The 17,244-nt window shown below is 45.0% G+C and overlaps 1 protein-coding gene across 2 annotated transcripts in view; it reads left to right on the top strand.

Annotated features, from left to right (window-relative positions):
* The window catches only part of PFAS (phosphoribosylformylglycinamidine synthase), a 546,904-nt gene that overhangs the window by 482,640 nt on the left and 47,020 nt on the right, over positions 1–17,244 (top strand). For both annotated transcript variants that reach the window (XM_069244293.1, XM_069244295.1), the window contains one exon: positions 2,189–2,334. In XM_069244293.1, coding sequence (XP_069100394.1) covers positions 2,189–2,334 — 146 coding nt within the window. The remainder of the gene's footprint in view (positions 1–2,188; positions 2,335–17,244) is intronic.

The raw sequence follows: 17,244 nt of genomic DNA, 5'->3' as shown, positions 1-17,244 counted from the left end.
TAACGGGGTGAGGAACTTAAACATCTCCCCCACTGACCCCCAAAGGAAAAATCTCGAAGTCAATCTCCTTTACATTACAAGGAATGGCCAAGAGTCTGCCATGCCTTACCTGAAGATCCCCCTTTGAGGCAGCTTAGGCAGTCAGTTCTGCCCACTGTAATCAAGACAATTTGATATTGAAAGGCACCCTCGATGTCCGAGGAGTTTCAAGGACGAGGAGCGGCTCCTCAGAGCTGACAGGATTCCGGTCAGCCTTTGGCAACAAAGTCAACTTTAAAGCAGAGTTGGCCTTCAGATCCCAGGTTACAGAGGCCACAACCGGACGACAATGAGGCACCACAGCATGGCGGTAGGAGGTGGACAGTTTACAATAAGCCCAACACGGGTCATCTTGTCACACACCTCTTCAAATTCCACATACCCCTTCAATATAAGTACAGGCTCACATTTGAAGAGGCTATTCCTAAAGAGATAATAGGGAAAATTATCTTAAGAAGAGGAAAGCTGACATCATTCCCACCCACACAAATGTCTCCATTGCACTGTATCGACCTGGGTCATTATGATGACCCCACAACATATCAAATACCTTCCTATGTGGATCCAGGGCCAATAGTGCAGCGAGAAGACGCTTGGCACAATTACAAGGTGGATGTTCATGCCGATGTCTCGCTGGATTAATAACCAGTGGATACTTCTCTGATTACACCGCTGCATGCCTTGCCCTTAAGATAAGATTGGCAGCACACCATGACTTTCCACTGCACATAGAATGCTTTCCTCCTAGAGACACTTTCCAAAGCTTGGAGGAGAACACAGTTTTTGTGTGCACTGAAAACAGTGTTAAAATGCTCAGTGGCGACTTTAAGGATCAATTCAAAGTCAGGGTGGTGACACAAAGGCAGATAAGAAATTTAAGCCTTGGCCCACAATCCTTTGTTCACCCAATGAGAAGTTTCTCTGGATCCTCTGCTGCTCCCCTAGAAAGAGCACTCATGCAGGGTACAGGGGCCATTAATCTCTCATTTAAGCCTTTATTGAATATCTTAAAGGGTAACTACTTCCAGGTTGCAACCAGATTCCTTCCTGGGGCCTCAAATATTGTCCTTCCTAGGCGTTTGAACTCACCCTTGGAGTTACTCCATTCGTGTCCACTGCAGTTCCACTTGCGGAAGGTAGTTTTCCTTGTGAAAGCTCTCTCTCAGAGGTGTTTGTAAATGTCAAGGTTCGAGGAACACCTTATGTAGGTACCTGAAGACAGAGTTGTGCTGCCAAAACGCACTTGTTCTTTGGCCAAAAATCATATAGCCTTTTCATGTTAACCAGTCTATCAAATTAAATTAATTTTTTTCCACAGTTATAATCTTTAGCAGAATAGGCACTGATGTGCTGAGGGCCATCATGTATTATGCCTCCTACAGTCTGTTCACTAAAAAAAAATCAAATGTATTCTTTTTTTTCTTTTGCGCAACCACTCCTTGGTCACCCTATCAGTAAGGCAGAACTAGGATGGTGGATCAATGATGGATTCAGCTTTGTTAATACAAAGTCACACACGCTTTCCCTGATGTACCTAGGGCACCCTTCACTTGCAAGAAGGAGCCAGAATGGCATGCTTGGATACTTTTCCACTGTCATACATTTATAAGGCAGCTGACAGTGCAGTAGATGTAACCATCTCCGTGGAAGTAATCACAAGGCAAAATATATAAACACTATCACAATTTATGCTCACCTTAATAGCATATTTTACTTCTCCAGTCGACAGACCTAATGTTTTGCAGATAAACACATGCATACTTAAACTAGATGAAAACACAATCTGAGGTGGAGTTTGTGTCCTTGTGTGTTGTGGGTTTCAGGGGTGGTACCATGAATCACCTTGAAATGGAAACTCTTCAAGGACAAGCAACTTGGAATGTTCGAAGTCAAACACTAAGTAAAAGGAGTGTGCAGAGCATGTGAAGCTACACCGCTACAACCTACTGACTGATTGTTGCAGGCAACTGATACTTTCCTCGTAATATTCACTGCTACTGATTTAATGTAACTCAGATCACAAAAAAAAATCAAGGCAAATGAATAGACTCAACAACAATATTTTTCTAGATCGTGAAATAATGCACAGTAACTCCTGCTTTAAATAGTACACATCTTCTCTGGCATGATGGATACTTTCTCTCTGCAGCTCTTGAGATCCTGTTTGCAGAGGAGCTGGGTTTGGTGTTGGAGGTCCAGGAGTCTGCTGTGGATACAGTGTCTCAGAAGTACAGAACAGCAGGAGTGCAGTGTTTAAAGATCGGCTGTACTTCAGGACAGGGACCACAGTCTTTGGTAAGTTACTGGAGTTTGGATTAATGAAGAAAGGTTACCACTGTTATAAGGTGTGCATGCTTTGTTTTTCTGGTGCTCATTAGCTGAATAGCTGTTCATAACTCCTCTCGTCCTTGTTCTCCTGGTGTGCCTATGGGGGCTTAAGCCAGCTCTAGGGCCTAAATTAGATATTGGGGTGCAAGTTACTCCGCTGAAATCTAAATCCCATTATATCATATGGGATTTAGATTTCAGCGGACAGTATACCCTTCTCCATTGTGACTGAGAAACTTGTCCGCCAATATCTAAATCAGGCCCCTTGTCTGTGGCACAAAACAAAATTGAAATTCATGGGGAAAAAAGGAAGATATGTTCTAAATGGTGGTAGATGGGTGATTATGCACATATATTACTAATGGTGTGTCCCAGTAGACTGTTAATTGGGTGGTTCCTTAGTATTAGTATTAGTACTAGTTCCATGCAAATACTTTGGTCATAGTAGCTGCACACTCTGTCATGCAGTTATTGGCCCTTGTTTAGCAAGATTCCCCGACTAAATGAAGGTGAGCTTGTATCAGTGGAATTAGTCTCTGCCCACTCTGAAATAATCCACAATAGTGATATAATCTGGTGATTTTAATATTGGCATTGGGACTTGCCATTGGCCAAATAAAATAAAATGAGTCTGGGTAAATAAATTTCTCTCTTTGCCTCAGAATATAAATTTGTAATGTAAAAATGTAAAAAAAACAAAAACTGTACTTTCCCAAATACATGTACACAACGCACTGGCGCCATCATTTCCTGGCTCCTGTAATCTTGACTCAATCGCGCCTTAAACTGTTTTGTGTGTTTGGGTCACTTCAAGGTTTATTTACTCATTTCCCATGAACTTGGACCTACTCCAGAAGGTGGACTAAGGGGAGATTGCCTTCAACTGGCAGTGAGAGAACCTCTACAAGGCAGACGAAGGGAGGGACATGCCGCAAGAGTACTACAACAGATGGGTAGCTACTGTAAAGGAGTGCACAATAATTGTCAGGTGAAGCTGCACCAGCTTCGCAAAGCGGGGCAGAGACTTTCATAATAGGGACTGTCGAGTGAGGATGCATCCCGTCTCTATGGTATGGTATAGTAATGAGGAATAGATCCTCCTACAGCAGAGAACGGGGGCATACCTTCTCTGTCAGGGGGACCTTTATCAAGGAGCACAGCTTCACAGAACGTGACTGCTGGGTAAAGAGTTGTATAGTAATAGTGCAAGAGGCAAAGAGAAGCTATAATGACAATTTGGTGGAGCAGGAAGGGATATTACTGAACAGTCAAATGATGTTTGATATTGCACAAACCTTAGTTTAGTCGCCGCTGACCTTTGTAAAACAGCATGCAGGGGGCAGGTGTAGAGTTCACAGTCTAGAAATAAAAATGGTTAGGGTATCAGTGTAGGAAAGTGCCCTTTTTGATATGATCACCTCCACTTTTTGCCATTGTCTGATGTTTTGATTTATGTGCACTGGGATTCTGCTAACCAGGCCCAAGTGCCAGTGCTCGTTCCCTATAAATAAGGTAACATAGTCTAATTGTGTTACAATTAATGCACACTTTAGCGCCCTTGTAAGTCTGTAGTAAAAGATACCCAGATACCTAGGGCATGGGTACTAAAGAGGGTCCCTACGGGCTACAGCAGGCGTTATGCCACCCTAAGGGGCCCAATGCAGATTGCATGCAGACTGCCACTGCAGGCTGCGTGACGTGGTTCAAACCATGTGTGAAAATGGCGTGGCATGCTCGACCATACTACCACTAATAGAGCACCATGGGAAACAGGCTCTTGTACACTAGTAAGAGATATCTTGACACTGCACAAAGTACTTTGTTTTGATACACTGTATAGAGAGCCAGCTTCCTTCATTGGTGGTACAGCGGTGGGATACAAGACTTTGCAATTGCTGTACCACTCTGTTAATGAGTGATTCCACTAATGAATCCACAATTGACTGTATCCAATAGAATTTTTCAATTCTCTATTTTCCCACATTTGTAATCTGAACTGTTAGGGGCTTCTGGTTAAGCTCCCTAGTCCGTCTGCATTAAATTTTTTTAAAGTATTTCAGCTAGTTGAGCCTTAAAAGTCCGTTCTAGAACTTTTGTCAAGTTTCTAAAAAGGTCTCAACTTCACTAAACATGTCAGCCCCAGAGAAGAGAGTCTAGGAACTGAACCAGACCCCTCACCTGCAACTTAGTTTGTAGCTGTTTAAGGACCTCTAAGGCTTGCAAAATTGAAGCGGGCCTTAACCAACCAAGGCACTACTCCAGGAGTTTGCTTGCCGAGATTGATAAGGCCCAGGCAAGTGAGTAAAACACTGACATTACTGAAGATGACCAAGTCAGTGAAGATTAGACTGATAACAGTACTCATGGGGAAATGTAACCTTCCGATACCCCAGAAGAAAATGAAAGCAGTAGGAACCCTTTCCCTAAAACCGTACCTTGAGGTAGACCAGGCACATAGAAGAACTAAGAGTTCTAGAGCTGGAGAGACCATGAGGCCAACATCCTAGCCATAGAAAGAGAAAGGGCTGAGATGGGTCTAGAATCCACAAGTGGTGGCAGCAACAAGCCAAATAGGGAGAAAGAGGAATCTTTTGACCATAAAATCCCCAAAGGGATAGTCCCCAAATATGTTGAGGGTGATGATATCACAAAGTGGTTTACAGCCTTTTAGAGGGCTTGTAAGATGAATAAAAATCACTAGAGGCACTGGTGCTCTCTACTGTGGATGTTATTCTCAGGCAAGTGCAGGGACAGACACCTGACACTGAGTGAGGGAGAAGCGGAGTCTTATGACCTTATGAAGGGTACATTGATTGAGGGATTTGGCCTTCCAACTGAGGAGTACAGGATTAACTTTAGGGAGACTCACAAAACTTTGAGTCGTTCCTGGGTGGATTTTATAGACTTCAGTGAAGACCAGGCCTTGAAAATTCTACTCACTATGGTGAGTGAGATTTTATCAGGGCGAGCTATTTTTTAGGACCTACTGGTCCGTTCTGACGAGTGAACTTGAGCTGGAAAGGCACAGGTGTTCTGTTCACTCAGATAATGAATGGGCAATAAAGATGCCTTTACATCCGGTTTTATCTTGACACATTTGCTGTCTGTTCAAGGACAGAGGTCAAATATCAGTTTGTCTTTTTAGTAAGTGCTTCTTGTCCTGGAAAATGGTGTTTACTTTTTTCTCTTACTACAGTTAGAGGACTTTGTAAAGTAAGCTATCTGACAGTCATTGTGAAACAAAAGGCCGTAGGACATCAGTTTACTTTAAAATAGCTTGTAAGTAAATAGTACAAATATTTCAAAATATATCAGGAATTCCAGATGCACTTTTTTGTAATCTAGAAGTGTGACGCAAAGATTTAAATAGGAGCATAACAAATCAGAATGCTTTACTTGGTGATTCCCAAATGATGAACATTTTTAGAAACTCAATTTCCAAACATTACTCTTTGTACACTCTATAGTTTTATCAGTAAAACTGCACGTCACTTGGAAATGTTGTGGCTAGTTTAATGTAAAATGATCTGATTGGAAATAACAATATGCTACCACTTCATATACATATTGATTAAAAGTGATACTTTTGACCCATGAGTAGAGAAAAAGTCTTGCCCCGCCCCTACCACAATGCTGTTAATGAACTAAGAGGCAAGTCAGGGTTCATGTGTATCCTATGTGTCTAGATTTGTATTATATATGGAGCAAACATTTAGTCTATTAAACAAGAGTTTTGTACAGCAGATAAGCTGCACTAACATGTTTAAAGGTGCTATCGTATATGATAATGAATAAAATTGTGACTATGTGAATTAACATATTTGCCCAGGATTCCATAATTTGAAACCAGTTTATGGGTCAAGAGCATTACAGTTAGGTCTAGTAGATAATTTAAGGCACTAGACCTGCAGGTCTGGTAAAATTTTTATGATTTCTCGAGGCCTGAAGACACTAGGAGGCTGGTTGAAAGGCAGTAACGGTCAAGATTATAAAGGGCTCTATAATTTGATAATGAAGGATCATCTGTTGAGTAATTGCACTTCTGAGAAATTGCATCACTTACCTAGTAGACCCAGGGTTGGTCTCTCCTCAAGTGTTGGGAAAGAAGGCCAACCACTGGGTCAAAACAAGGGTGTCCCGAAAGGCCCATGGTGGGGGTGACCAAAAGAAGGGGGTTGCTCCCCAGCCAGGAAAAGATGTGGGACACAGAGGAAAACCTCAAAACGCTTCCAAAGTTCCACAAAAACCTGTGCAGGAGGGTAGATGCCAAGACTGTTCCCAATCAAATGGTGGGTATCATGATAAGAACTGGGATTTCAAGAAGGCTTGGCGCTACCTCTGTAAACATAATGGACATAGAACTGGAGACTCTAACTGCCCAAATAGGCTCCCATTAGTCAAGCCACTTCAGGGGTTGTTATTCTCCACATGGGATTCTTGGTGTGCCTTGACCAGGTCAAAAAGCACACAGAAGCTACCTTAGTCTCAGTGGGTGGGGTGAATATTGCTACCCTGGATGTCTGGCCTAGCAACCTAGAGAAAAACAGATAAAAGCCACATAGCAATGTGGTTGAGGTAAAAGCTCTGAGGGATACGGGTGCAAGTGTTACCATGGTGACTTAAAAACCGATATCTCCAGAGCAGTACAAAACTGGACAGACATCTTATCAGTCCTGATAACATTGTCAATATTCATCTCATGGCTATGGTGACCTTGGAATGGGAACTGATTACTGGGCAAAAGAAGGTAGTCATGTCCTCTGTTATTCCAGTTGGATGTCTACTAGGTAATCATCTGCAGACCTCAGCATGGGCTATGGTAGAGATGAAAAGCCACACTGGGAAATACCTGAATGGGTATGTGAAAAGAAGAGGACAAAACAAAGGCCAGGGTGAAAAAGAGGTGTTGGAGCCTGGAATAATTACCCAACCCTCCAAGACAAAAGGCTAGGAAACCAACTTCTAAGAAGACATAAGCTCAGGTCCCTTCTCCCCAGGGAGAAGACCTGTCTGCCCTAGAGGGAACTGAGCCCCAGGAACTTGGGGCCAGATGTAAGAAACGATTTGCGACTCGCAAATGGCAAAAATTGCCGTTTGCGAGTCGCAAATGTGAGTTTCCCATGCAGAAATGCATTTTGCGAGTCGGGACCGACTCGCAAAATGCATTTCCGACTCGCAAATAGGAAGGGGTGTTCCCTTCCTATTTGCGCCTCGGAGTGGTATGCGGTCGCAAATGGAGTCGCAGTTACCATCCACTTGAACTCGATGGTAACCCACTCGCAAATTGGAAGGGGTCCCCATGGGATCCCTTCCCCTTTGTGAATGGACCACAAAATATTTTTTCAGGGCAGGTAGTGGTCCAAGGGACCACTACCTGCCCTGAAAAAATTCCGAAACTAAAGGTTTCGGATTTTTTTTTAAGTGCAGCTCGTTTTCCTTTAAGGAAAACGGGCTACACTTAAAAAAAAAAAAAAAAAAAAAAAAAAATGCTTTAATTAAAAGCAGTCACGAACATGGAGGTCTGCTGACTACAGCAGGCCTCCATGTTAGCGAGTGCCGTAGTCGCTATGGGGCCGCAATTTGCGACCCACCTCATTAATATTAATGAGGTGGGTCTTTGTGACCCCATAGTGACTCGCAGACGGTGTCTGAGACACCGTTCTGCATAACATTTTGCGAGTTGCAAATTGCGAGTCGCTATGACTCGCTATTTGCAAGTCACAAAATGTTTCTTTGCTACATCTGGCCCCTCGGTCCTTACCCGGCAGAGCTCCTAGGCCCAGGGGGGCCCTCTAGGAAAGATCTTTGCCAGGGTCAGATGACCTGTCCTACTGTTGAGAGTCTGAGACAGCAAGCTGCTGGCCGGGAAAAGGCAGATGTCAGTGGCTCCCACAGGGCCTATTGGGAGGGGGGACTCCTGTATACTGAGACCAGAGACCCCAAACCTGGGGCCACTAGGAGAGTGGTAGTGCCCTAGCAATATAGAGAGTTCTTACTCACATTAGCACATCATCTCCCTAGCTGGGCATTTTGGTCAGACAGAAACTTGGAGTAGGTTAGTCAACCACTTCTACTGGCCAGGTATGTCCCAGAAGGTAAAGGAGTTTAGGAACACCTGTCAAGCCAGTGGCAAGACAGCTGGCAAACCAAAGGCCCTCGTAATTACACTTTGAGTGGTTGGGGGTTCCCTTTGAAAGGGTAGAGATTGACATTGTCGGTCCACTTGACTCTCAAACAGCATCAGGAAACAGAGGTGTACTGGTGGTAGTGGATCATGCCACCAGGTATCCTGAGGCAAGTTCCCTTAGAACTGGTACTGCCCTTCAGTTGCCAGAGCTCTCCTAAGTATTTTAGTAGGGTGGGTTTTCCTAAGGAGGTGGTCTCTCACAGAGGTAGTAACTTCTTGTTGGCATACCTGAAGCAATGTGGAAGGAATGTGGTGTGACTGATAAGTTCACTACCACATACCACCCACAAACTAATGGTCTAGTTGACCGATTCAACAAGACCATGAAAGGTATGATCAGGGGACTCCCTGAAAAAGTCAGAAGGAGATGGGATGTCCTTTTGCCATGTCTGCTTTTTGTCTATAGAGAGGTGCCTCAGAAGGGAGTGGGCTTTAGTTCTTTTGAACCTCTGTTTGGCCACTGAGTTTAGTTAGGGACGGCTAGGAGAGACCTCTCACAGAGCCCAAACCTGACATTGTGGACTATGTGCTTGGCCTTCATTCCAGAATGGCTAATTACCCGGACAAACCTTGAGGTGAGCCAAGAGCTCTAGGAACAATGGTTTGACCAAAAGGCTTCATTTGTGGAGTACCAACCAGGTCAGAAGGTATGGGTTTTGGAGCCTGTCACCTAGGGCCCTGTAACCGGGCGCCCGTCACCGCGGTTACGAACTGTAGCCCCGGACCGGCAGAACCATACCCCGGGGCACTCTATGGAGACTCGCAGACCCGGAAGTGATATCCAACGCGGATATCCGGGACACAGAGGCGAGTGGTAAGGAGGAGGTTAAATTCAGAGGAGAGAGATGCCGGTGAGATGGAGGAAAACGACGGGAGAGACAGCGAACAGAGAATGGAACCGGGGACCGAAGGAGGAACCCGATCGGAGGAGGAAGAAGACGACCGTGTGGACGCAGAGATCCAGGGGAGACACGAGCAACGCTGCCACGTCCCTGGAGGGGCGGGTCTCACACAGGTACAAGCATACCTTGGGGTAAATCTCTTACCCGAGTGGATGTGGGTGGAGAAAGAGAAAGAGAGAGAGCAGAGAACCAGGAAGGGACCGGGAGCAGGGAATTAAAGAAGAAACTGCCAGAAGACGATTACCTAATGCCACAAGGGGTGGTGGTGAAGATAACCACCCTCCTTTATCATAAAGTAGAGAGCGAGAGAGAGAGAAAGAGTCTTAGATTCACGGAGAAGGGTGGTACACTCTAAACAAAATTACTCCTATCACAACCCTGCACCCCCTGTCCTCACAACCCTACTAACCTTTATATAGTCTAGAGCCCCAACATCTACACTTACCTGGTTTCTTTCTGTTTTTCTTTGGGGATCCGCCATCATCCTCTGAGGACCAGATCCTGAAGACCATCCAGACGGGATCACAGCAGTACAAGGGAGCGCCCTAGAAAAGAAGAACCATACAAATATCTTTACTGGTGATAAGGAAGACGGAGACACTTCCTAAGGAGAAACAGTATATAAAGTGAATGTTACCCTTAAACCATATCCCGAATAAAGGGAAGATACAACCAAACTAAGTGTCTCCAGAGTCATTTCAAACCCAAACCCTTTACAGAGCAAGAACCCACTACAAGCCCTTCAGGACAAATGGAGTGAACCCTACCCTATCCTTTAGAGAAAAAGGGAAGTCACCTACCTGGTGGACTTTAGCACTTCCTGGATCACTTACTGTCCATGACCATGCTGGTGATCAATGATAAGTTTCAGTAAGAAGAGAGTGAACCTCTGCCTGATCTCCTCTCCCACAACCCTGCGGATGAGTCTGTTGAAGTTGATGTTTTCAGACACCCTCACTGCTCAACGGCAAACTGACTGCAGGCAAGTCCTGGAGCAGCATGCTGAGCTCTTTTCCCTAACCCCTGATGGGACAACCTGGTGCACATATGATGAAGACGTTGTGTACAACCTGCCTGTCAAAAATAAAACCTACGGACAGTCTGACTAAGTTAAGGAAAGCGTCAGAGCTGAAGTCAGCAAGGTGTTTGTGAAAGCTAAATGACCCCTAACTCAGAGTCCCGAGGCTAGCCTAGTGCTTTTAGTCCCTAAACCTCACTCCAATGGAGGCAAACCACAGCTTATGTTTTGTGTGTACTACAGGGTACTCAATGCAGTCACAAAGACTGATGCTCACCCTATTCCAAGAACAGATGAGTTAATTGACAGGCTAAAAGCAGCAAAGTTTCTCAGTACATTCGATTTAACATCGGAGTGCTGGTAGATTGGTCTCACCCCAGGAGCCAAAGAAAAGACAGCATTCTCAACCCCAAATGGACATTACCAGTTTACAGTAATGCAATTTGGACTAAAGAATGCCCCTGCAACTTTCCAGAGGCTGGTGAACATAGTCCTAGCTGGGCTGGAAGCTTTTTGTGCAGGGTATCTTGATGATAATGCTGTCTATAACTCCAGTAGGCAGGGTCACCTGATCCACCTTGGGAAAGTCCTTGAGGCACTCCAGGTAGCAGAACTCACTATCAAGGCGAGCAAGTGCCAGTTAGGGCAGGGCTCTGTTGTATACTTGGACTACCTTGTATGTGGAGGCCAAGTTCAATGCTTACAATCCAAGATCCAGACAATTTAGGGCTGGGAGGCTCCAATAACCCAGACCCAATCCAGGAGACTCCTTGGCTTGACTGGGTACTAGAGGAGGTTTGTAAAGGAGTATGGCACTCTTATGGCCCCCCTCACAGAGCTGACCTCCAGAAAATAGCCAAAGAAAGTAAACTGGGCAGTGAGCTGTCAAAAAGGCTTTTGACACTCTGAAGAAAGCAAAGTGCTTAGCACCCATTCTAAAAGCTCTAGAATATACTAAGCAGTCTATTGTGCAGACAGATTCTGCTGAGCTGTGATAGGGGCAGTTCTATCAGAGACCAATGATGATGGCCAGGACTAGCCTCTTGCTTTTATTAGCAGGAGGTTACTCCCCGGAGAATAGCCTTGGAGTGCCATTAACAGGGAAGCCTTTGCTGTGGTCTGGTCCCTGAAGAAGCTGAGACCATTTCTGTTTGGTATGCACTTCATTATTCAAACTGACCACAGGCCCCTCATGTGGTTGATGCAAATGAAAGGGAAAAACCCTAAACTGTTGAGATGGTTCATCCCCCTACAGGGAATGGACTTCATAGTGGAACACAGACATGCAATTGATCATGCCAATGCAGATGGCCTTTCTGGGTTTTTCTACTTAGACGATGAAGATTATCTTGGGAAAAGTTAGTCTTAGTCCCTTTCGTGTTTTTAGGTAGAGCGCAAGCGGCTGGCTAGGTAGCGGGCAGCGGGAGGAGCTCTGCCGGACTCGGGAGCAGAAGGAGGGCGGCATGCGAGCCGCTCAGCTTTCCTAATTCCTTTAACACAGGGAAGACCGCAGCAGGGGAAATACAGCCACGTCCTGGCAAAGTAGGCAGTGCAGGCTGGCTGTCGAGCTGCGGTGGAGGGGGTACAGCACAGACTGGGCTCGGAGTGAGCCGCGCTGTGAGCTAGAGCGGCTTCCGAGCTCTGAAGCGGGAGGGAGACAGCCACGAGGATTCCCTTCAGGGGGAAAGGCAGTAGAATAAGCACATGTGGCAGAAGAACAGAGGGGGTTGGAGAGGTGGCTTGGCCCCTGCCAGCAGTGAATTTAGGCCCGGAAGGACGAGATACTGTATACTCCCCTGCTTCGATTGCAGCTCCACGTGGGAATTGTACTAAACTACCAGGGGCAATTAATAATGCTATATGTACCTATAGGTGGGTGGTTTGTAGCAAAAGAGAGTGGGGGGCTGTGGTAATTAGTAAGCTTGGTAGGAGCCCAGTTTACTCTTTGAGAAGTGGTAGGAAGATTTTTAGAGCCAAAGAGAAACTGAAAATGTGGGTGGTGAGGCTCCCCTTAAAATAACCACACCCGGAACCCAAAAGGACCAAAGCAGTGGTAAAGGTAGGGATAAAGTTATTCCAAAATTAAAAGGCAGGAGGCCACTGAGTAAGAAACCTAGGATTACCCCTTATGAGAACATATTTTAGAGTTCTATTCAGATTGCATTCCAGCGAGGAGAGAGAGGTGTCACAACAGGACAGGTACATGGACATGGCTGCTTTGAGGAACAGTATAAGTCTGGGAGAAATCCAAACAGCCCAAATAGAGTGTAGTCCAAACCGCTTTCAAGCCCTGGTGGGCTTGGATTCAGCAGGGATGGAAGATGGCAGACTCTACATCCCTATAAGCACTAAAGCAGACCCCACGGTTTGGCCCGTGGATATTAACCCCAGAAGCTTGCAATGGAGGAACTAATAAAGTTGGGTGGGGGTAGTCAGCAACAAGATCAAAGGCCCAGGGCTGCAAACCTGCCAGGCGAGACCCTTCTCCAAGCACCAGTAGGGGATGAAAAAAGTCAGGAACAGAGTTACTCAGAGGGGCCTCTCAGCCAGTCTATTACGGGAATGCTGAGAGTCCTATCTATGGAAGTCGGGCGGTTTTGAGAACGCAAACTCTAATAAGACCGAGATCAGAGGTTTATGTGAGGTCCTCTGTGAAAAGATTGAGCTGGCAGGAAGGAAGGCTGCAGGGGAGTAAAGTGTTCTGACTAAACTTGAATCTCTGTAAAACAATCAGAGGTGGAATAACTTGAGACCTGAGGAAATGGAAGACTATAATTTCAAAGGGCTTGTGGTCTGCCTGATTAAACAAGGAGTGCAAATTGAAGACGCAGAGGTAGACATTGCAAGGGACATTCAAAGGGTACAAAGGGATCCTTTTAGGAAGCCCCCTAATAAGGATAATCCTAGGAAAATCCTGGTTTGCTTTCACACACATGCAATTAAGGAGCGTTTTTTAGCAGCTGCACTAAAGAAGAAATCACTACTGGTGGAGGGAGTCCAATTTGAAATTAGATCGGCTTTCTCAAGCACAACATTAAATAAACAATGGTAGTTGGGGGGAAAAATCGATGTACTGAAGAGGTTGGGCGCCACGGCGCAATTGATGTTTCCGGCTTCCCTGAGAGTAATGGCAAACAATAAAATGTATAACTTTAAACATAGCAGAGAAGTGGATGATCTGATCGAGACCCTGGAGAACGGAAGTTAATATGATAATTGTTGCTCCTTCCCCTCTGGGATAGTGTTTACATGTCAGTTGATACATAAAGACTGGGTTCGGTGGCGGTCCCTCCTGAGGCGATGACACCTAGTGAAAGGAGGAAGGGATGCGTTCTCCCAGGGCAACATGGGAGGGTCTGAGCTGGCGGGGTGGGGGTGGATGCTGGGGTGGGAGTCACTGGGTGGGGAGCATGTGGGTAAAAGGGGGAAGTTTCATGCGGGTATCACAACTGGAAACCAAGATAGTACTTAGATGATGAGGGCAAAGTTATATTAATGGTTTATGGGGGAGGAATAGGCAAAGAAGGCTGTTGCAGTACCTGAGAGATGTACGAACAAATGTACTGGTTCTGCAAGAAACACACCTGTCTAAGCCAGAAGGTATTGAGGTGTTTAAACCATGTAGATGGCTGCAACAGATAGTAAGTTCTAGCCATAGTGGGGGTAGTAAGGGGTAACTATCTTAATTAAAAACCATCCTAGATAAGGCGGGGAGGTGGGTAATCGGGAAACTGGTGGCGTATGATTCCGCATTTGTTTGGTGGGATATTATGGGCCTAACAAGGATGACACTGCACCTTTAATTGATCTATTTCAACATCTGCTGCCATTCTCAGACCCCATAATACGATGGGGGGTTTTAATGTTGTATTAAACTACGAGTTAATTGAATCCTGAGGTAGTAGATATAGAATTAATGGGGAACGTAGGTCAGGGCAGGTGGACTCTAGACAGAATATTTTTGCCATAACTCAGCCTATGAGGTCCTAGGACAATGGGACCACCACCAAATAGTTCAGCATGACATGCTGTTTCTGTCTAGGTCATTTTTGGGTCCCCACACTAGGTTAGTGGGGACCGCAAAATAATAACCCCTCTCACCATTCAATGTCTTTTTAAGCATTCTCATAGGTGGAACTTTTGTTTTCAAGCTGGGAATAGTTTGTGTTTTAAGGGCATTGTTTGTAGTATAATTTCCATAGGCCTGCTGTCTCTCAGAATAAGTATTGCACTATGCCCTCTAGGGGCGACATGTATGGTTACTGTGCATTATTTATGATATATTATTGGTTGTTCTAAGCATTACAGTCCTGTAACATATTGAAATCTTCGTAGCTAGGAAACTTGCCACGTAGTGCTTTGCCGGGCATTACTTTTACAAAACATTTTTGATCATAACTTTGGTGGTCCTAGGACAATGAGACCACCTTCAAAACATTGACCACAATGTGTTCTTTCTGCCTACGTCATTTCTGGGTCCCCACACTATGTTAGGGGAGACTCTAAATAGAAACCCCTCCCCTCATTCAATGTTTGTTAAGCTTTCTCAGGGCCAGTATTTCTGTTTTATAGCTAGGAGAAGTTTTGTTTTAAAGGGTGTGTTTGTAAGATCATTGTTGAAGCCTGCTACACTTAAACTTTACACTGCATCACTTTCTCCTGTTTTTTTCATGGGGTATGCCCTCAAGGGGCTAACAATATGGTTACATGACCACATTTGTTGCAAATGATATTTTTGTTAAGGTGCCCTCTAGGGGCTGTTTTGAGCATTACAGTCTAATGCCAAAAGTTTAATTCTGTTAAAGACTTAAATGATAATTGTATATATTTTAGTAATCTCTCCTTATTACAATAATGACCCTAATTCAGGCCACCTTAACATCCTTATTACACTATGACTGATTGAGCACTCTTGATATGGTTGGGTGACCTTTCTAGTTTATTTCTCCTTTGTGGCTGTCTTGTGTCTTTTTTGGGGGAATTGTGTTAGCCAGCCAGCAACTTTGATGGTGAGGTGAGGTGGTGAAAGTGGTATTCTATTGGAAATAGTATGGTAAATTTAAATTAGGATGCTAAATGGCAACATTTTATTTTGTTGCTGCAGACACAGGAAGAAGGTAAATGGAAGTGCTTTAGTTTATTCGGGGCAATTATATGGCAGGAAAAGACAAAATTATGAGACAGGGTAGAACCAATTTATGTGCCAAGAAAAATCCAGTTATGAATTTACAGTGCCAATACCTCTAACTGAAGCAAATGCAAGACCTACTGCATTGCAAATGTTTTTTTTTTTTTTTTGCGTGGTTGCCCTTTTTGACATGGTCACCCCTACTTTTTCCACTGTCATGGTACTGATGTGGACTGGGACCCCCTAACCAGGCCCCAGTGCTGGTGCTGTTTCCCTTAAAACAAGGTAAAATGGCATAACTGTGTTACAATAGGCACACACTTTAGCACCCCTGTAAGTCTCTATTAAATGGTACCCTTGGTACCTAGGACAAGGGTACTAAATAGGGTCCCTAAAGGCTGCAGCAGGCATTTTGCCACCCTAAGGGACCCCATAAAATTTGTATGCAGACTGCCACCGCAGGTTGTGTGACACGGTGCAAAGCATGTGTGAAAACGACATTACACACTCATTGTGTGCCAGGCTAAAGTCATTGCATATAATAAATGTAAGTCACCTCTACAGCAGGCCTTAGAGCCCTAAGGCAGGGTGATTTATCATTTATGTGAGAACATAACTACGTGAGCAGATATGCCTCTGTGATGTCTAGTTTGATTACTAGATATTGCAGGTGAGCAGGGAAGTCATCTTAAGGTATGTACTTTCAACTAGTCATTACGAGTTACCCAGCTACATAATGGCTTTACTATAACCTATGGCGTTTGGTATCAAACACCTTGTCTTAACAAATGCATACTGATGCCAGTATTGGATTTACTATGACATGCACCCAGAGGATACCTGAGAGTTGCCCCCTGAAACCTACTAGTCGTCTAATGTGCTGGCTGACTGGTAATGACCAGTCTGCCACCACAGACTAGTTTCTGACCCCCTGCAGGTGAGAGCCAGTGATTTCTGAGGTTAGGAAACAATGCCTGCTCTGGAGAAGGTGTTATTACCTCCTCCAGCAGGATGGCTGGTGAATCTGCATACCAAGACGAGAAGCTTCAAAGCTCCTGCCACCTTTGATATGCGGCCCCAGCTTCCTCCAGACCTGTAGAATGCCACCTTCTGCCCTGAGGCCCATTTGGCATCAGGACAGTCGAGAAATTAGCTATGCAATAGGTGTTTGCACCTCCAGGCTAGTCACACCCCTAAGGTGGACTTCTGATGTGCTCCACGAAAGAAGGTTGCCACCATCTTGTTAGTGGTGGAATTAGGAACTCTGGGACAGAGTTGTGCCCACTCCCTACTGGAAGTGGTCTTATAGTGGGTGTAGTGACCCCAGGTGATAGTAACCCATTGGCTTCTACCCTTCACTTCCCTTTAAAATGTAGGTGCCTTCCTGGCACCAGGAACTCTGATTCACCCGACTACAAGAAGAAGAACAAAAAAGAGACAAAAACATGTGAACTGTGCATCAGCTGTGTACTTAGCCCCAAACCCTGCCTGTCTGCTCCTGTCCTGACATTTGCAGAGACCCGACTCGTCCTGCAGCTGTGCATTCTCCCAGAGCCTTGGAATGCTGCCAGCACTTCGTCAACCAGCCAGCATCACCCTTGAAGTGGAGGAGCCACTTGCCTGCAGGCATCAACTGCACAGT

The sequence above is a fragment of the Pleurodeles waltl genome, chromosome 7 (assembly GCF_031143425.1).
Source record: "Pleurodeles waltl isolate 20211129_DDA chromosome 7, aPleWal1.hap1.20221129, whole genome shotgun sequence".
Classification (NCBI taxonomy): domain Eukaryota; kingdom Metazoa; phylum Chordata; class Amphibia; order Caudata; family Salamandridae; genus Pleurodeles; species Pleurodeles waltl.
This window is presented reverse-complemented; position numbering and strand designations above follow the sequence as displayed.